This window comes from Quercus lobata, chromosome 2 (genome assembly GCF_001633185.2).
Source record: "Quercus lobata isolate SW786 chromosome 2, ValleyOak3.0 Primary Assembly, whole genome shotgun sequence".
In the NCBI taxonomy this organism is placed as follows: Eukaryota; Viridiplantae; Streptophyta; class Magnoliopsida; order Fagales; family Fagaceae; genus Quercus; species Quercus lobata.
The window spans coordinates 33,219,906-33,241,587 of NC_044905.1; the positions used below are offsets into that span (position 1 = coordinate 33,219,906).

Genomic DNA, 21,682 nt, shown 5'->3' on the forward strand with positions numbered 1-21,682 from the left:
AAGGCTTTGTCACACTCCTCATCCCACTGAAATCCCTTCCACTTCTTCAGAAACTGATAAAACAGCCTGCAACAATCAGCAAATTTGGAAATGAATCGATTAAGTGTGACTAACATCCTAGTTAATACTTGCACTTCTTTGGGATTGCTCAGCAGCCTGAGACGATTCACGGCTTCGATCTAGTCGGGATTGGCCTCTATCCCCCGATTAGAGATCAGATACCCCAAGAACTTACTAGCCCGCACGCCGAAAGTGCACTTCTCAACGTTTAGGCGCAACTTATGTTGCCGAAGCACCTCAAACACTCCCCGAAGATCTTCTACATGTCGTGCTTCCTATTTATTCTTCATTACCATATCATTGATGTATACTTCTACCGTGCACCCAATTTTTTCTCGGAACATCCTTGTCATCATCCATTGGTATGTGGCTCTAGCGTTCTTCAACCCAAATGGCATTACGTTATAATGATAGTTTGCATCCAGGGAGATGAATGCTGTCTTTTCTCGATCCTCGGGTGCCAAGGCAATCTGATGATATCCCTGAAAGGCATCCAAAAAGCTCATACTCGGGTGTCCGTATGTAGCACCTACCAATTGATCAATCTTCAACATTAGGAACGGGTCTTTCGAGCATGACCGGTTTAAGTCTGTGAAGTCCACACAAACCCTCCACTTGCCATTCTTTTTTTTCACTACCACTGTATTTGCTAACCATTCCAGGAAGAATATTTCTCTTATCACCACAGCTTCCTTCAGCCTCTGGACTTCTAACTTGACCGCATCAACATGCTCTTTCGATGCTCTTCTCGGCTTTTGCTTCTTCGAGGGGAATGACGGGTCCACGTTGAGCTTATGGATAATGAACTCAGGGCCTACTCCGGGCACTTCGTACGGACTCCATGCAAAGGCATCCACATTTTGCAAAAGGAATAACAATATTTCTACCTTATCCTGGTCTTTCATGCTCATCCCTATTTGAAAATACCTGTCAGTGTCTAGCAAAATCTTGACCTTCAAAAGCTCATCGACACAACTTGCCCCTACTTCTTCTTGGAGCTTCTATAATTGCTATGAAAATGCTCTTTCGGTGGTTTCCTTCTGTTCAACCTACTTACCTTTCCACCTGACCGCAGCAACCAGGCACTGCCTAGCCACTTGCTAGTTTCCTCATACCACGGCAACTCCATACTCGGTAGGAAATTCAACTTTTACATACAGGGTGGACGGAACAGCCTTCATTGTGTGAATCCACGGCCTTCCCAAGATTGCCGTGTATGGGGAGAACGATCAGACTACTATGAAGGTCACCATCACTTCCTTGCCCTCCATATTCACCGAAAGAGAAATTTAACCCTCGGGGATCACCATTCTTCCATCAAATGAGACCAATGGCATATCATACTTCATCAAGTCCTGACTTTTTATTCTGAGCCCCTCGAACAGATCTAGGTACATTACATCGGCTTCGCTTTCTTGGTCTATCATCACCATTTTCACTAAGAAGCCGCTTATCCACACTATTACTACTAACGCATCATCGTGGGGTTGGATCGTTTGGATCCCCTCCAGATCTTCCTTGTCAAAAGAAATTGCCGGCTGGCCAACTTTCATCCTCTTTCTGAGTGATTGTCTTTCCGTGCAGGTTTTTTTAGGTGTCACTGTTAATACTCCTCTTCTGGTTATGCCCGCACCCCCCGGGGCAGCATGGATGACCTCGATCACTCCCAATGGCAGCGAAAGGGGGTTCCCTTTCTACTGAGCACCATGGCCAACATCCCGATTACCAGAATCCACTATGAACTCTTTCAAATATCCTCCCTTCACTAGTTTCCCCAAATGATCTTCTAATACCCGGCACTGCTCAGTGGTGTGCCCTTTATCTCTGTGATATGTGCAGTACAAGTTTTGATTCCTCCGAGACGGGTCGCCCCCCATCTTGTTCGGCCACCTGAAGAACGATTTGTTCTTAATCTGGTCTAAAATTTTGTGTACCGCCTCTTTGAATGCTACATTCACCCCTCCAATTTGTGCTTCTGGCTCCTGCATCCTGAAATCCTTCCTTGGTCTCGTTGGAAAAACACCCTGCCGGGAGCAACTAAGCAACAGGGCCTTACCCTTATTCTGCAGTCGATCATCTTCGAGACGTTTACACTCCTTAATACGCCTCATAAGTTGCCTCATATTCTCGGGAGGTCTTTTCGTCAACGACTCTTATAGTTCAAAGTCCTCAGGAAGCCCTATCCTAAAAGTGCTTGCCGTAATCTTCTCATTACCCCCACCGATTTCATTGTATAGCTCCTAATACCGACTGGCATAACTCCGAAGGGTTTTGCTGACTCTCATTTTTATGGAAAGCAACGCATCCACTGGTTGCGACACCCGGCTACACGTCACGAACCGAGGGCCAAACTCCTGGATCAACTCGACAAAACTGTGAATGGAACCTTTTTGTAACCCATTAAACCATCTCAAGGCCGTGGAGCCAAGACTTGAGGGGAACACTTTGCACATCAGCGCATCATTGTGTGCGTGCAAAGACATCATATGGATATAATGACTGACGTGTTCCATCAGGTCCGTTTTCCCATCGTAGGAGTTAAACGGTGGCCATGTAAATCGGCTCGACATAGGAGCCCGTTCAATTTCGTTTGAGAACGGTGACCAATCAGTTATTCGTAAGGCCCAACTTATTGCATCCATGGTAGCATTGTAGGGCTGCCGTTCCTCCAGGGCATCTGAACCACGATCGTCATACCCGCGCAAATGTGAACGGTTCTGGTGCTGAAGCGTCTCGCGGGAATGTGAGTGGTTCCTATGTCGGTGTGATTCTTGGGAAAGTGAATGGTCCCAGAATCGTCAGGAACCGGACTGGCTAGGCCTTTCCTCGCCTCGATTTCCCACACTATCGTCCCTCCTTTCTCGGTTGTCTCGGTCCCTTCTCTGGCGCCAACCCTTTGCCTCCAACTCCAAATCCTTCACCAGTCTGCGCAACTACTCTAGCTCTTGATCTCTCTTATCACGTTGCCCGTGCCCCAAGGCACCGGACATTGTTCGGTGAGTCTAGTCTGACCCCTCCCGCAGGCCAGATTCTTCTTCTCCGCGCCCACGCTCCCTATCCTCACGCCTTTTCTGCCTTCTTTCACGCCATGTGGAGTCCTAAGAAGATCCTACCGATCCACTCTTGGCTCGGTCTCCCAGATGTCCTTCGGACATTTCCCGTGCTTGAGTCTTAGTCGAACCATAGCTTCGTTGGATAGCCCAACGATTGGCGCCAATTGTGCGCACCAGAAATGAGGCTATTAGGCTTGACCTCACTTGGGCTCACAACTTACTTATAAGGTGGGCTTAGGATTTCCTACTTTAGGTCGTTCTTGGCACAGAGACTCAACGTAATTTATCCTCTCTCTTTCTAAATCGTTGTTTTGCTCTCTTCTCTATCTTTTTTTTTTAACCTCTCAACAACCATTTTTCCTTCCCCAACTTCTCATATTTATAGCTCTAAATTAGTGGAGGGATCATGATCACTGCCATAGTTAGTGCAATTAAAGGTCCAATATCATCTGTCGTAAGTGGATGTTTAGGTGAGTGCGGAGTGTGGCAAATGTGGCCTTGGAACTTGGTTCCAACTCAAGTGAATATGCTCAGTAGTGATGTTTCCTAGAAACTGCCGAGCATGCTATGGTGTGTTCGGATCTCAGTCTTTCTTTATTATTTGGGCATTTCACGCCAAGCAATGGTTAGGTGATGAGACTTGGACCTGTAGTTTGTGAGGGTAGAGTAAAAAGGGATTGAGAGTGTGGGCCGTGCTGTTGGGCCTGAATCCAATGCCCAATTGGGTTCAAGAACCTCAGTGCCGTACATAAATATATATATCTGTTAAACTCTCTCTTGGAAACTTGAACCCCAACTTTTACCCTCTATACTCCACAAACATTTATACTTATATTGTGATCTTGATGCCAAAGATGCACAATGGTAACATTTCTTAAGCTTTAGACAATCTTATTTTGTTAAACTTTGCTTGTTTACAACAAAAATTTCGGAGCTTATCCAGGAAAAACATGATGAAATCTTCATAAATTGTGACGGAAATAAGTACAAGCATTCTTGGATTTCACCATCCTCCCCTGTTTAGTAACTTACTATAATTGTTCTCTTTTTGGATCTTTCTCTACTGCCACCAATAAACAAATACAAACCTAACTTAAAGCTCAAAAGAAGAGAAGATTTGGAATCTTGAAAACTGTCTATGCAATCTTACACGTGTCACCTTTTCCAACGCTAATTATGTGAATTCTAAGATTAATAAGACCAATTATATTATTAACTTAATCCCATTAATGTCTCTTGAAAACCAGCAACGGTAATTTAGGTAAGGCTGTCCGTTTTTAGATACCAAAATTGGCTCGTCTCCGTAATCTTTGACTATTAGCCATGGGTTTACAGCCCAAGTTAGAATTTTATTCCAGTCAAAATGCCTAAGTCTCACCAAATAGATATCTCTAACTAAAAGGCCAATTACATAAGGCTACGTAGTACTAAAGGCACGGGCTACAACAATATTCTCTTGAGGATCAATCATAATTTGTGAAGAGTCATTGCATGGACCCAATAATGTACTTTCAAAACCCAATTAAAACATGTTATGTGTCCTACAAATATATATATATTATATTTTTAAGGGAAATACTGTATTAATTTTATCCCAAGAAAGTCACGAATTAATATGATAATAAATGTGATTAATTTCACATTAACAATATGACAAAAATATCTCAACAGCTACTACAAATTTGATTACAATACCTTACAAACTAATGAGCCAATTTTTAAAATACAAAACAAAACAAAAAATAGTAATCATGAAATTTATTTATTATGTGATTAATGTGGCACTAGTCACATTTATTAACACATAATCTATAAATATTTAACATTTTTCTCATTTAATGAAGTTTCTTATTGTTAAACAAGAGATTTAAGATTCGAACCTACACCAACAACAAATTAGTGTTTTGGCGTATTGATAAAGAAAAATCATCATTGATTGAAATAAGTCTATTAAAAAAAAAATTAATACACATCAATTTATTATATTGCTGATATGGCTTTAGCATTTTCCAAATAGTTATTGTAAGTAAAAATGTAATGTTAATGATGGGCCCATATAGAACTAGTAAGAATTTGTCATATTAGCATTTTGTAAAAATGTTGTAAAATAGTTTGTGTCTGTAGCATTACTCTTTGCTTTTTATGGTGAGGATAGCATCATTCTATGTTTAATACGTATATCATTTAAGACCTCATAAAATTTTCATTAAAATAGACCCAACAAGATACTTTTAGATACTAATATATATTTCCAAAAAAGGGGGAGAAAAAAAATATACTAATCAATACTTATCATGAATCCTTTTACGTTAATAATTAATAGATATTCTAAATACTGTTTCGGACCTATTTTAGTTCGTCCATTCGAACAAAATATTTCAGTACAAATTTATTTCAGTGTACCGTTTTGGGGTTATCACTAAAGTTATATATAAACGCATGTGCACACCTAAGTCTACATTGTAAAGTTGTGATTTACAACTATGTTTTATGTTGGCTTTATTCCATGACAAAAAATGTTGTAATTGTTTTAATTTTGTTCCTTGTATTTTGTGGGATTTTATTGTATTGGGTTTAGTATTAAGTTGGTGAAGAATCAAGCTTAAATGAAGAATTAGTGGATTTCGCGAGAAGCTCGTGAGAAGGGTTCTCACAAAAAGAGCATGTAAGGAGCACATGACTGGAAGCTGAAGAGTCATGTCAAGCTGTTGTTTTCATGAATGTCTCACAGGTAAGTCCTTCTCGCGAGGTAGTCGCAAAACATTCTGCCTGGAGGATTTTTAAGTGTGACTTTCCTACTTTCACCCATGCTATATATACCTTCATTGCCCACAAATGTAAAGGAGGTCATTCAAAGAGAAAAACCCTAGTTAGGTTTTCTACAACACACACCCATCTTTTTGAGAGAGAGCTACTCATCCTTAGTGAGAAATCATTATAGCCTCTTCTCCATCCCTCTCCCATTGTCATACCTTAAGAGGAAATTTGTACCCAAACACAACCCACACCTATTCAAAGTGTGGAGAGTGTTTTGGAGTTTGGGAAGTTTTGGGGAATTGCCAAAAGAAGCCAGTGAGGCTTGGCGGATGCAATCGGGTGGATTGCAGGATCCAAAGAGTTAGACAAGACACGGTTCCGAGAAGTCTTGTTGGAGTAGGAGCTTGGAAGGCTTAGGTACATCAGGTAGATTAGGCTTGGAGTGTCTCTTACTAACCCGTGTATCCCAACTGATTGTCTAGTGGATCGATTACCGCTTGAAGGGCGGCGGAGAGGTTTTTCGCCGAGTTCTTCGATTTCCTCTTCGATAACACATCGGCATGTAATCTTATGTTTACATTCTCTCTTCCCCTACTCTTTTACGATCCATTTTACTCTTGTGTTGTTTTGATTATGGATTAGAGTAGCTTGTTTGTTTATCCTCGCATTTACACTATTCCACACTTAGAACTAAGCTAGTGTAAAATCTATCGAGCCGTAACTTTAATTTGGGGGTCTAAACAGCACTTGTGTCTTTAACACATTTTCGAGCTCTCATACATCACCAAAAAAAAAAGTCTACATCACATGATATTATATCATATCAAATTTTTTTTGAAGGCATATCATATCAAATTATTAATTCAAAATTAAATAATGTATATACTTAATATCTTCATTACATAATATATGTATATAACACGTCATATATGAGTATATTAACGAAGAAAAAAATGTCATAAATGAATAATGTAAACTAAAAAAAAAAAAATATATATATATATATATATATTATTAAAGGAATATAATAATTAATTCCACATGTAAGTGAAGCAATAAAAATTTCTCAAAAAAAATGAAGTAATTTAAAAAAAAAATTGGGTTTAGGAAAAAAATAATAATTTGTTTACATACTAACCAAAATCACTATACCAAGTGAAATTTAATGGAACGGGCTAAACAGGTGGAATGAAGCGGACTAAACCATAATTTAAAACAAAATAAAATAAAAAGTAATTTATAAGAAAAAAAAAAAAAAGAATTATTGAGGAAGGCCGAGGAGGTAGCAATAGCAGGGAGGTCGATGAATAGGGTGCTTAGGTTGAAAAAAGAAATAAATGATTTGCTTTCAAAAGAAGAAAAAATGTGGAAACAACGATCTCCAGCTTTGTGGCTGCATGAAGGTGATAGCAATACTCACTATTTCCATAGCAAAGCATCCCACAGGTTCAGGAGAAATAGAATTGAGGCCTTGGAAAATCATAGGGGGGAAAATGTGCAGATGAAAACGGGATTGCAAATATTTTGGTAGAATTTTACCAAAATCTCTTTGCATCCTCCTCACCAAATCAGATTGAAGAAGCCATAGAAGCCACTCCAAAGGTGGTATCAGAAGAGATGAACCAGGTACTTGTAGCACCTTTTGAAAGAGCGAAAGTGGAGTTGGCCTTAAAGCAGATGGACCCCCTAAAAGCACTAGGACCGGACGGCATGCCACCTCTTTTTTTCCAGCACTTTTGGCCGGCCATTGGAGATGATGTGGTGGAGGCCGTACTCATTTGTCTCAATTCGGGTTCCATACCTTCCGCAATAAACCGGACCTTCATTACTCTCATTCCAAAGGTTAAAAGTCTAGTAAGAGTCTCAGACTACCGCCCAATTGCTCTATGTAACACTCTTTATAAGCTTATTTCTAAGGTTCTAGCAAATAGACTCAAGACTTTTTTACCATGTGTTATCTCTGATACTCAAAGTGCTTTTCAATCTAGCAAAGCAATATCTAATAATATCCTGGTTGCCTTTGAGACATTGCATCATATGAAGAACCAAAAATCTAAGAAGGGGGGTTTTATGGCTTTGAAATTAGATATAAGCAAGGCGTATGATCGGGTGGAGTAGGTGTATCTGGTAAAAATCATGGAGAAATTGGGTTTTGTGAAAAGTGGGTGTCCCTTGTCTATAAATGTATTAGCTCTGTTTCCTACTCAATTTTGGTAAATGGTGAACCGAGGGGAGATATTAGACCTTCTAGAGGTCTAAGGCAGGGAGACCCTTTGTCCCCCTACTTGTTCTTACTATGTTCAGAAGGGTTGAATAGGATGCTTCAAAGGGCAGCAATGGAGGATGGTATTAGGGGTTTCTCTTTATGCAAGAGAGGGCCAAAAATATCTCATTTATTTTTGCTGATGATAGCCTGTTGTTTTGTAGAGCCTTTTTGGCAGATTTACAGGTTATTCAAAATATTTCATCCTTGTATGAGAAAGCATCAGGTCAAAAGCTTAACCGTGAGAAGACAACCATTTTCTTCAGCAAGGCAGTTCATGGAGACACAAAGACCCAACTCTCAAACTTTCTACAGGTACCCGAGGTTAAAGAATATGAAAAATACCTTGGATTACCGGCGGTGGTGGGAAGAAACAACAAGGAAAGCCTTAATTATATAAAGGAAAGAGTTTGAAGCAAACTCCAAGGGTGGAAAGAAAAGCTTTTGTCCCAAGCGGGTAGAGAGATTTTGCTCAAAGCTGTGGTGCAAGCAATTTCCACTTTCGCTATGAGCTGCTTCAAACTACCTGGAGGCATTTGTGATGAAATTAAGGCGCTAATCAGGAAATTTTTTTAGGGGCAAAAGGGTGAGCAAAGGAAAATCCATTGGAAAAAATGGGAGGTTCTTTGTAAGCCAAAGTTCGAAGGGGGGTTGGGTTTCAAGGATTTAGGAAAGTTTAATGATGCCTTGCTAGCAAAACAGTTGTGAAAACTACTAAAGGATCAAAACTCACTATTCTTTCGAGTTTTCAAAGCAAAGTACTTTCCAAATGGTTCAATTTTTGAAGCTCATGCAGCTGGGGGGTCATATGCCTGGCAGAGCATTCTTAAAGCCAGGAAGGTGATTTCGATGGGGATGCGATGGAGGATAGGGGATGGCAAAAGTATAAATGTATATAATGACAACTGGCTGCCAGGGAAGGGATCGGCCAAAGTTCTTTCTCCACATTCGGGTGTGTTGGATGGTGCACAGGTTGCTGCCCTCACAAAAAATGATACAAGGAACTGGGATCAAAATGTGTTACAACAACACTTCTTGAGTTTTGAGGTTAGCCGTATCAAAGCCATCCCACTGTGTTGGACTAACCAAGAAGATTGCTTAATTTGCCCTGGGTGAAAGGACGGTAATTACTCGGTTAAAACGAGATATCAACTCCTTTGTGAATCTGAAAACTTGGGTGCTACATCAAGCTCTGACAGTTCGAAGCAAACTCTTTTCTGGAAACGCATCTGGAAGTTACACATCCCAAATAAAATAAAAGTGTTCCTTTGGCGGGTTTGTTCAAATGCTTTGCCAACTTTGGAAAATTTGAAAAGGAGGAAGATACTGGAAGATGCAAAATGCAAAGCATGTCTCACGACTGAGGAAGATACTCTCCATGCTATCTGGAATTGCGAGAAGCTTCATCACATTTGGTTCCCCCGTTTCAGCTAGGTCCAAACAGAGCTTCCTCAATTTCCAAATGTCCAAGAGCTTATTTCTTTGGTTGGGCAGTGGATTGAAAAGCTCGAACTATTTGCTGTTGTGGCGTGGTTTATTTGGAACCACAGGAACAAGTTGCGCTTGAACGAGAAGGGTCTAGCTTCGAACAGAATCTTACAAGCTGCTATGTTGTATCTCTCGGATTTTCAGGTAAAGATTCCCAAGGCAGTCTCAAAACCACCTAAGGGACACATTCGAAGGCGTCCTCCTATGGGTGAGCTGTATAAAACTAACTATGATGGGGTTGTTTTTTCTAAATCGGGAGAGGCTGGTATAGGAGTGGTGGTTCAGAATGCAAAGGGTGAGGTAGTTGCTGCTCTTGCCGAGAAGATTCTGTACCCGAGCTCGATGGAAGTGTTGGAAGCCTTGGCTGCAAGAAGGGCTGTGAAATTCATTGTAGAGTTGGGCATTGCAAGTTCGGAATTTGAGGGAGACTTGAAGTTAGTGTGCAGAGTTTTGAGGTCAGCAGAGTACGGTCACTCATCCATCAATCAGATTGTCAAAGACATTATGTCTATTATTGGTTCACTTAGTTTTTTCTCTTTCTCTCATACTAGACGGCAGGGTAATTGTGTGGCCCATGCATTGGCTAGGAGAGCAATAGTTTTGTTTCCTTTATTAATTTGGATGGAGCATGTTTTATTTGATATTTGTCATTTCAGATTTTCTTGATGGTTAATAAAAGTGCTCGGTTTTTATTCCCAAAAAAAAAAAAAAAAATGGAATGGAAAATTCCGGCCATTCCATACAGAATTCGTAGTAATGATTAATATACAGGTAGCGAGGCCATTTTAATTAATGTTGCTGTCGGTGCACGTGTCATGCGTCATTAAAGCCTCCGTAAGCAAATCACCCTTCAAAGAATCATACTTCGATTACCAACACCAAGACTCTAAGCTTATAAATATCTATTCCTTCAACCGCCCCTAGCTTCAAAATCCTTAGAGAAAGAGAGAGAGAGAGATGAAGATGATTCGTTTCTTAAAATCAATGTCAAGGACAGTTCACGAAGAACATCATGACCAGCTGGTGAAGCATAAGACTGATCCTGATCCATATCACGAAGGTACATGTCCCTCATCACTAACAGTGTGGAGAAAGTCACTCGTAATTAGTTGTAATGGATTTACAGTGATCGATTCCGGTGGAAATTTAGTGTATCGGGTCGATAATTATAGCGGACGACCCGAGGAAATCACTCTCATGGATGGCTCTGGAATACCCGTCCACACAATGCGTCGTTGCAAGGTGAATAATAATATCATATTATATATATACTTCTCTCGATCATTTTGTTCTTATATTATATAGAGTTATATATTGACACATAATAAAAACGTACACAATTGCAAATATCTGGGTTGATTTTGATTGTGATATTTGGCAGACACTTAGACTAGTTGATAGCTGGTTTGTATATGAAGGGGAAGCTGGTGATCACCATTGTAGAACAAGTAGTAAATCATCAAAGAAGCCGATTTGTTCCGTAAGGAAACACGTAAACATTTTACATTCCAATCCGAATGTACTTGCACATGTATTTCGAGGGAGCTCAGATAAAGGATATGCATACGTGATTGAAGGTTCATATGCTCATAGATCATGCAAAGTGTTAGATGAGTCAAGGAAGGTAGTGGCTGAGATCAAGAGGAAGGAAGCGAGTAAGGGAGGAATATCATTTGGGCACGAGGTTTTTGTTTTAGTCGTGCAACCTGGCTTTGATCCTGGATTTGCTATGGCTTTAGTTCTACTATTGGATCAAATGTGTTCCTAGATTCTCTCTATTTTTCATTAAGTGTATATTTGATAAGATCAATTTTAATTAGTACCTTGTTGAAATCTGAAAGGGATACAAATCCCATGCTATGTCATGAATCAAGAGGTTATTTGATACACTCTTTGTAGCAAAAGCTTAGCACAATGAAAAAATGGAACCTGAGCAATGATGGATTTTTTTTTTTTTTTCCCTTTATTTGAGTCAGATGTTATATATGTAAGGAAGGAAATTTCAATTGGTGTTTACTGGGAAAAAGAACTTTTTAAAGGACACAAAAAAGGAATGGGTAAATCATTTGCTGGATAAAGGGAACATACGCAAGAGATATCATATTCTCTCTCTCCAGAAAATATCTTTATGCACTAGGGAAAAGAGAGGGAAAAAAGAAAAAGGGTTGCACAAAAAGTGGAGATGCGGGGTATCGATCCCCGTACCTCTCGCATGCTAAGCGAGCGCTCTACCATCTGAGCTACATCCCCAACATGACTTACTCGTTTCAAATTATAAATAAATATAATTTATCAATTATGAAGTAAAAGCGAATTTCAGAGAAGAAACTCCGGGAGGGTACGTTACAAAAGTTACTAATAGTGCCTACAAACTCAGGCTATTTCTTTTTTTCTGATTTTTTTTTTTCCTTTTTTTAATCTCACATTATTTTTTCTACAAACTCAGGCTATTTCTTTTTTTCTGATTTTTTTTTTTCCTTTTTTTAATCTCACATTATTTTTTCTGGAGAATAGACAGCTTCATTTCTCATTTCAGTACTCAGTAGTGATTTTCGAGTTCTTTGTATTTGTTCAAAAACGGAGGTCACGAATAGCTCCGGCTAGCAATATCTTCATTCCTCAGAGACCCTCCTTAGAAAAGCAGCATCTTAATGAGAACTCTAGTGTAAGTATTTAATGATAAGTGAAACTGTTCTTTCAACATTTGAGACATTTGTTAAGGTTACTTGAACAAACACTTATTCGAGTCTGTCAAGTTCACGGTAGAATGTAAAATGATTGAAGCAAATCTAAGTATTTTGAAAGATGTAAATTTTCTATTGCCTCATGAAATGCTCTACAGAAGGCAAAGAATTACCTGCTGTCTACAACTGCTTTACTGTTACAACACTGGAACCCCGGTTACCCATACAGGTGAACCCTTACAACAATCCAGCTAGAGCATGAGCCCCTACAACAATTCCTTTCCACCTACAACATAATATATACAAACCAATCAGATTGGCCAAAGACCAAACTGTGTCATTAATAAATAACAATCCTCAGAAGGAACAAACTTCTGTGCAAAGCCATTTCGATCAGTCAAGCCCGTCCCTTCCCCTGTTCCAATCCATGGGAAATAATTTTCTTGCTTTCTGTTGACTGGTGCAAGCCTTGTCAAAAACTCTTGCAGGTGGGGGCATCATACATGATTGCTTTAAAATACTTGCGGTTGAATGTCTCGTTTCTGCAACAGAGTCCTTCATTGACTTGCTGGGCGATGATCTGCTTGATCTCGGAGTTGACCAATTTATTGGTCCCTTCCTAAGATAACTGAAATTATCAAAATCCTTTATGTTCTCAATTGTGGACAGCTTAGGCTTCTTTGAGGGCATTAGCTGGTCCACACTTCTTAAAAGATTGTTAGAGCCCAATACAGGAATTGATGCTGCAAATGTTTCTTCAAGTTTCTCATTTGATTTCAATTTGCGAGCTTTCATCACCTTTTGTGAAGGCTTCTTTGGCCACTTTGCCGTCCCATCTGGATTTCGCTTGAGAGTTGCTAATGCCATGTCACACAGAGTTTGTGCAGCAGCTAATATCCTTGGACATTGCCCAGCTGTCACAAACAGAAAGCACACTAAAAATCAGAAATAACAAAAAAAAAATGAAGACATTAAATGCAAAAACTGTCATCATTTACTACACATTCCATAAGTAGACAACGGTAAGCATCACTGAGGATCCAGACAACTAGTTCCAAACATGACAAGTAGCCCATCCAGTTATCAATATTCATTTTCCAATCTTTGAAACACATTTCATGATATGACCAGTTTAATCAAGAGGAACCATCAGCCTTAAGGCTTAATCTAGACCAGATAGATCACTAACGAGACAGCATATGCCAAGCAGAAGAAAAATCCATAAAATATAAAAACTAAAGTGACCACCACAGAATGCTTTGGAACGATTAGATCAATTGGCATCATATCCATCACTCTCAGTTTTTTTTCCCCCTTCACTCCAGGTATGCATGCACGCATAGGCCCGCCACTCCAAACACAGCCACAAACAGAGTTATGTGGATATGCATTGGCAGTGAGCATATTTCTAGCCAACAGAAATAAAGAGAAGGTTACTATATAACTATAATTGTACCATTTCCTTGATAGTTCACCTTGCCTCCAGAATCTGCATTTTCAAGAAAAAGCAACATCCCAATTAATACCCGAAGAAAAAAATAACAATAATAAAAACAAAGAAAGAAAAAATAAGCATCTAAGATAAATTCATGGAATTCTTACCTAAAAAAATGTGAGAAGCTTTTGAACACGTTGCAGAAGATGACAAATCGTGCTCACACCGACGAAGACCAACTGATATTGATGGGGAAATTTTATTTTCTGAACTCAGCCCCGAAGGAATTAGGCTCTGATCATAACTTAATGACTCCAAGTTTGTAAAAAAATCAGTGGCAATCCTCAAAGAGCTGGAAACATTCCCTATTCTTACCCATCTACCTGGGCATGTGCTCCTAGTTGTAGGCAATTTAACTGCATCAGAATTAGTTCTACAATGCCCACTAGAAGTATGTGACCATGGAAAAGGAGGCAAGCTGACTCTGCGAGACATTTGCTTGCCTAAGCGTATATCAGACGTATTCCTTGAAGATACAGAAGACTTGGCCGCATCAAGGAGCAAAGACTCCAAATCCTTGGGTTGAGGAAGCCCCACGCGTTTCAAAACATCTTTAGGTGGAAATAATGGCGAATCAAGGGGATTAGCAGGAGTCTCAGGCTTGCTACAAGAATCCTGGATCTTGAGGAATGAAAGAGGAAGAGAGAGAAAGGAACATTATTAATTATTAGTCTTCAATATTATTTATCAAGGAAACAAAAAAGTTATTAGTCTTGAAATTTTAGTTAATGAAGTTGAGGCAGCATTCAAGATGCACTCGTATTCTGCGTGCAATGTGTTGCAAATGTACCAAGTTGATACAGCATTCACGTTCACGCATGTATGTGGGTGGCCAGAGTTGCATCCAGTTCCACCAACAGAACTTTTCTCTTAATAGTAGATCTGGTCAAATGACTCTTCAATTTCAGAAAATTACATTCATAGTCACGTCTGGTAGCTTTCCAACAATTTTACCAACTCGCAATGGTTTGGTGATTCAGGAGTTGGTATTCAGAGAAGATAACTTTCTTAATGACATTTCAGTGAAAAATCAAATTTTTTATTTTAGTCAATTGACAGGTGCAAAAAATGCTTCTGACAATGCTATGCAGGTCCGACAACTAGCATCTTAACTTCTCTAGTAAACTAACCTTTTTACATGAGCAAAGATCTGCCATGCAGGACTCTCCTTTATCACCAGAAACAGAGCCTGACAGACATGTGGACATTTTCTTATTGGAGCAGTTATCCATATCTGCAATATTTTGGGACTGGACAGGCCTCGAGAGATGCAGTGCAGAAAAAGATTTTCTAACTGAATTCAAGAAATCGTCATTTACATTTGCTGCTTTCTTCCCTTCTTTTACTAAACTAGAGCACTTGTAGGTGCCATCTAGTAGATCATTCAAGGGTGGATCATCCATAAGCTTCGTGGTGTCCTGAGTATCTAACTTCAGACCGTATATTCCTGAGAATAATTCCCAACATTCATTAATGGCATTCATGAAAGCTTACATTTGGTAAGCAAAAAAAGAAGGAAACAACCCAATAGGTAGCTTATAAAATGATTTGTCCAAGACAATCAACAGGGCAAGGACCATATTAATACAAAGAATAAGAAAAATATGACCACTTATGCCAATGAAATCTAGCTCAAATGGAATTTTCTCACCAAGTGAAAATAAAATGGAGGAGATCATGGCTTTAAACTCACAATAGAAAACAAATTGGTGATAGAGGAAGCTAAATACCTGAGTCCTAGATATAGTCATATAGTAAAAGAAAAGTAAAAAATAAAAGTGACAGGCCATAATCTTATGCTAAGATGCACATGTACAGATATGGGTATGAGTATGATATGGGTACAAGTACGGGGATACAACATTTCTTGAAAAACCTAGGGTATGATACGTCAGGGATTCATGATTTAATAACTTATTAAATATAAATTTTTTTTTTATATATTGTTAAGCATTTATTTTTCATATATTGTTAAGCATATATCAATTTAAGAGTAATAGTGAATAACAAAGTGAAAACATGGCCTTAAAATGATGTTTAGAATACAAACCAATATCCAAAAGAGTAAACAAAAGATAACTAGATAAGTGTTTAACATCGAAACCAATATATAAATATAAATGAAAATTCTTACAAGATCCAAACCGTATCAGGGGCATATATTGGACGTATTTGCTTTTTTTTATTCCAAAAAAAAAAAAAAAGACTAGGTACGTAAATTTGAGGTATCTGGTATGATACTAGAACAATACATAACAGACATGGGTACATGCGCAAAAATAGAGTATCCAAGCATCTTAGATCTTATGTTATATAATACTCAACTCAACTAAACCTTAATCCTAACTACTACGGGCCAAATGGATCCTAAACTCTAATTGGCATAAGAGTATTTCCCTAGTTACATCTTTAACAATCATGTCTTCCCTTATAAATTTAATCCGCTTCATTTTTGCCACTTTTTTGTCCTTCTTCTCCTTCCAACATTAATATAATCACTCCTTTGTAGTAGTGCATTAGAAGGCATCAGTTCTACCTGTATAAAAACAATCTCAAAAAACTCCCATCATTTTATCCTCAATTGAAGCCACCTACACCTTTTCACAAATAATGTCATTCCTTATCCCAACTTTCCTGGTGTAACAGAAATATGCTGTTTAAGAAAAAATTGCTAGGAGTTGCAAATAATATAAACATTTAAATATATAATCATAATAATCAACTACAACTTGGTTTTTTTAGTTCGAAATCTAGAGAGATCTGAATTTATGTATAAGTTGATGCTATAAATCCTTGACTGGGTCTTTAAAAAAGCCGACAAAACTGTATAAAAATTAAAAGTAGTTGTATATTTGCAATAAAAATAATAATTGCAATAAAAGTTGTATATTTGCAATAAAAATAATAATTAAAAAAAATAACACTTCAAAGAGGTTAAAACTTTCATCGTAAAATGAAACTATCGTGTGAGACGATGTCATACCAAAAAAGTTGCTCCCCCCAGCAGCTGAACTGAAGTTTGACAAACCCGCCTTCATCGCAAAAGAATCATATTTGATCTTCGCAGGAACTTTAAAACCCCTCTTATCACCTCGCTTGTTGAGGTTGCTCTTTTGTTTCACCGATTGAGTATTCTCTAGATCATATATTAAAGAAAAGAGGAAAATGTGTATCAGCCAAAAGACTAAAAATCTGAAACAAGAATCCAAACATCTAATCAAGCCAATAGGGCATATAAATCTCATATAATATCTTATTTATCATATGAAAATCAGATTATAAAACGTTTGCAGTTCTTAACAAACAATCGCTCAATCAACTAATCTATATTTATCATTTTCAACTGGAATCTTTTAACTGAAAAAAACTATATACTTATAAAAACAAAGGCAAAGGAAAAAAAAAATGATTCATCTATATATTTATAAATCTATCTGCTTCTGATATAATCTTTTGTTCGTATTAAAAAATATCACTTGGGATAATATTGGGTGGTGAAAATGACCAGAATGGGGGAAATGACCACTGATACACCACATTTGGTGTATTTATTGAATAACAAAAAAATTGAACCAAAAACACTCTTGCAAGAGCATGTGATGGGACTATTCACAACAACGAACAATGCTGAAACAAAGGTAGCCCAAGAAAAGTTTCCCACATGTTTGCCCTTGTCTCAACAATAAATTTTTTGTATTTTAATTGGTTTAATACTTCAATCACTTACCAAGGTCCACTTCCACAAGTACACAAGTTTGTCAATTCAGGCATCAAAATTGATCATAATATAGTTTTGAAGTGCCCCTTCCTTTGCATTATTTGTGACTTCTTCATTTAGCTACCCAAAAACATTTTTCTTCTCAAAAAATAATGGGAGTCGTGGATGAGGTGGTAGTGCTCTTAAATTAGTAAATATTTAACTTCAAACCTCAAACTATGGTTGCATTATTTCGAAACCAAGGCTATCTTTAAAAATAGAATACGTGTGTGCGGTGATTAAATTGGGTTGGGTTGGGGTAAGGAGGGAGGGGAGGGGGGGTTATACTTACATCACCTCTGGGCATTAACAAAATTGCACACAGGGTCTTTGTTTCTTTATTGACAAGTAACACGCAAGGATGTTTAATGCCAATGAAATAATTAGAGAAATTCTTTCAATTTTTTGAAGCTGTGAATAAATGACAAAGGGAAGAAGAAGCAGATAAGAAAAGAGGTTTAAAGGATGTTTTTATGGGTAAAAAGTTCAACTGAATTTTGAAATTGGCTCTTACATGGGATGGATTTTTTTGATGTTTAATTTTGCAGAATTGCTGCATGTTTGCAGGCATCTTGACAACTGACAAGCAGAGAGTTGGGTGTGGAACTCATATACATACATTATTGTAACTAGAGACAAGAATAACAAACATGTTCCATTACTTGAAGATGCCAAACATTGCATGTATATAACTAAATAAGGCATACAGAATGGCATAAGAGAATACGGTATGTTGAAAAAAAAAACAGAGCCATCATGCATTCATGGCATCTACAAAGAGAGCATTAATTTTATATTTTAAAAACATTGTTAGCTTGCAGGAAACTGCATTAATTGAATTGTGATAATTTAATAAGCAGCTGGTAAAGGGCATATAAAGTCTTTCTACCACATTTCCTTATTTGGACATTTGGCAGCCAGTTGACCGCGATTTTTGACCCAAAAATCACTTGATCGCAATGGGGATATTGGTCGCCATTTAAAAAAGGCAACCCTGGTACCTTTTCCTTTTTTTTTTATTAGAAATCCAGATGCTTTAAATATTACCAATGAAATTATACCCGTTTTCCTATACTGACCCCTACTTTTTCTCAAAATCGAGATTTACCCATTATTCTCATCACCAAAAAACTTTTAAAAAGTAAAAAATAAATATTTTGTCCTTTTTGGAACTTTTTTCCTCAGTTAGCAGTTTTGGAAGATTCTATCCAAACACTCAGTTTCAAACTGCACTTTTTTACAGATTTTACCAAATACTCTTAGGTTTTCAAACAACCCATTTTCATTCAGCAATTATTAAAACTACAACTTTTTCTAAAAGGCCATTTTCAAACAGCTCTACCAAAATCACCCTAAGAGAGCTTCAAAAGAGCCTTAACGGTTTTCTAGTACTCATAGTTTAAAGTTGATGAGTAACATTAACATCAAATAATTAACAAATATTATAACAGAAAACCGCCCTACCTGGAGAGGTGCACGTTGCAGGACATGACTCAAGCTTATCAGTCACATCCTTCTGGTCATCTACTCCAGCTAAGCCCATAGAATCTTCCATTTGAGCCAGCCGTGGCCTCTTTGAAGACACGCTACCACTTCTTGACAACTTTGCTGCTTTCCGTGGTAACTGTATACCTTCAGGCTGAGGATACCGTAAAAGACTTTTGTCGTTAGTATAAAGGTGCTCAGATACATCTTCACCCCGCAAGCTGGGCAGCTGACTAGCATGCCTATACAGTTCAGTATCACAGGAGGCAGAGTCAGAAGCCTTGCCCGAAGTTTTATCATCTGAGACGGCCATATCCCATGGATCATAAGAACAAGCAATAGAGTAGCAAATTAGAGATGCCAAAACCAATGATTCATGAACAGACAAATCAGGACATACCAATTACATAAAAACACGTGTGCAACAACACGACAAATAAGTGAATAACTAATAATTATGCGAACTCAAAACATGTACAGAAGCAGACAAACAGTTCTTAAATTCCACACCAAAAAAAGAAGCCGAAAGCATGGTACACATCATGTTATATGAAATGGAATATCTCTTTGATCTGACATCCCAAATCAACTTGGAGAGTTACCATTCCAATTTACAAACTTTGCATCCAAAAATTGAATGTAACTAACTCCTTTTTTACCTAGATACATAGGTACAGTCAGCAAACCAAGAGGCGGGTTCCGTAACTAACAACCAACTGTAACTCATTCTCAAAGTACAAAAGCAATCATTTTGTCAAAGTGTAACTAACTAACAAAGTTATTTATCAAAAAATTTGACCAAAAATTAAAATTTTCGTAAGCTAATATTTACCAACAGTAGCCTCAACCATCTAACCTCAAATTTAACTGCTCTAACAATTTTTTATACATAATTTTGAACCTATAAAAATCCTCATTTCTCAACTCTAATTCCCATAACAAATTAGCGAAATAATTGAAATAACCACAAAAATTTTAAATTTTAAATTTTGAACCCAAAAAAATAAAGCTTCATTTCTAATTCCCAGAATAAATTAGCAAAACAACTGAAATAACCACAAAAATTTTAAATTTTAAAAATTAAACAAAGAAAAAAAATTTATTAGAATTACCTTTGTGACTAAGAAGAGAGCTGCAGGGATCGATTGTGGGGTTTGCAAGAACCGAAACGGCATCGTTTTGGCGAACGAAGCCTTCCGCAGATCCCAAGAGCTTCGTCGCCGCCACTTCAACCGGATGATAAGGCAATTCCAAAGCGTCCATCACCTCCACACCACACCACACGAACCCTCCCCAATTTTACAAGACCCCGAGCATCGCTTCGCTTCTCTCCGATCCGATACCGTTTTGGCTTTTACAACAGCGGCGAGGGTTCATAGGGAAGAGACGACGAAGGAGCGCTTTAGGGAGCGAGAAAGTACGGGAAAGTGAGGGGAAATTGGGTGTTTGGGTGGTGAGAAAAGCATGTTGCGGCTAGTTGGAAAGCGAAATGGGGATTTCTAGGGCACAGAATGTGGAGAAAAGAGGAGTATTTATAGTTTTCGGGAAAAGTCGAGGGGTGTTTGGATACAAGTCCGACGGGTTTTGAGGGCATATTCCCGTGCGATGAGCGTCAGCCTTATCCACATGGATTTTTCTTTTTTAAACAAGGTTAAAGAATAAGAGTTTGTTTAGATACCTTATTTGTTAAAAACTGAAAATTTATTATTGAAAATACTGTAATAAAATATTTTTTAAAAAGTAAAAAAATTGAAAACTTATTACTGAAAATACTGTAACAAAATATTTATTAAAAGGTAAAATACTGTTCACTTAATACTGTTCATGCATTTTTGTGCTTTGGCTTTTCCATGAACAATGGGACCAACCAAAAAACTCAGATGCCAGCTTTAACGCAGACGCATTGCTAAACAAATGCACGCTAAGACTAAGGTTGTCCCATATATGTTGGGATGTTACAAACTTAGAAGATACGGGAAATGAAAGTGAAAGAGGACTAGAAAGAAAGGTGACCGGAATGTATCAAATTTTAGTGTATTCCGACGACTTTTTTCTTATTTAACTTTCCCACTATCTCTCTTGTTTTAAACACACAATCTCTCAATTATGTGATTTGGATATCGTAACTATACTTGAGGAGGTTTCATTGACCAATAAATTAATAAGATATATGGTTGTACACTTGGTCAATAAGTCACATGATTAGTTGATCCCCATTAGCTTAATTGGTAAAATTTATTACTATCAAATAAGTGTTTGGGTGCAAATCTCACTTGTACCAAAAAAAACAAAAATTATTAGTAATGAGTGTCTTAATCAGATGATGAAGTGCAATTATTGTTATAATTTTTTTATCATATCTATAAAAAAAATCACATGATTAACTTTAATTAGAGAATCTAACTTGTCATTTGTAATAATTTTAGTTAGATAAAAGTTTTGTAAATTTGTTCATGACCGTTGAAATAATATATTGTAACTAGTATGTAATAAAAATAGTATTGTGATAAGTATTCTGGACTTCACACCTTAATAGTTTTTTATAAAAAAATTAAAAAACAAAACAAAACAAAAACAAAAACAAAAACCAAATTGATATCTCTAGCACACGGTTTCTTTGTGTTCGGTGCACTTGTTTTG

At 37.7% G+C, this 21,682-nt stretch overlaps 2 protein-coding genes and 1 non-coding gene across 3 annotated transcripts; 1 reads left to right on the top strand and 2 right to left on the bottom strand.

The window, feature by feature from the left end:
- Nucleotides 1–10,578: 10,578 nt before the first annotated feature.
- Nucleotides 10,579–11,389, top strand: LOC115974444 (protein LURP-one-related 17). The gene is made up of 2 exons (XM_031094816.1): nt 10,579–10,863; nt 11,003–11,389. The coding sequence occupies exons 1-2, from the start codon at nt 10,579–10,581 to the stop codon at nt 11,387–11,389; spliced, it is 672 nt and encodes a 223-aa protein (XP_030950676.1).
- A 409-nt stretch (nt 11,390–11,798) lies between these two features.
- Nucleotides 11,799–11,871, bottom strand: TRNAA-AGC. Its single transcript has one exon. It is a non-coding gene; the product is annotated as a tRNA-Ala (tRNA).
- Nucleotides 11,872–12,415: 544 nt separating this feature from the next.
- LOC115975381 lies at nt 12,416–20,587 on the bottom strand. The gene is made up of 7 exons (XM_031096139.1): nt 20,155–20,587; nt 19,022–19,342; nt 16,784–16,936; nt 14,931–15,247; nt 13,908–14,421; nt 13,762–13,794; nt 12,416–13,219 (listed from the first exon to the last, which is right to left on the bottom strand). Exons 1-7 carry the CDS (start codon nt 20,303–20,305, stop codon nt 12,699–12,701), a joined length of 2,010 nt encoding a protein of 669 aa, XP_030951999.1. The 5' UTR covers nt 20,306–20,587; the 3' UTR covers nt 12,416–12,698.
- Between the last annotated feature and the right edge of the window lie 1,095 nt (nt 20,588–21,682).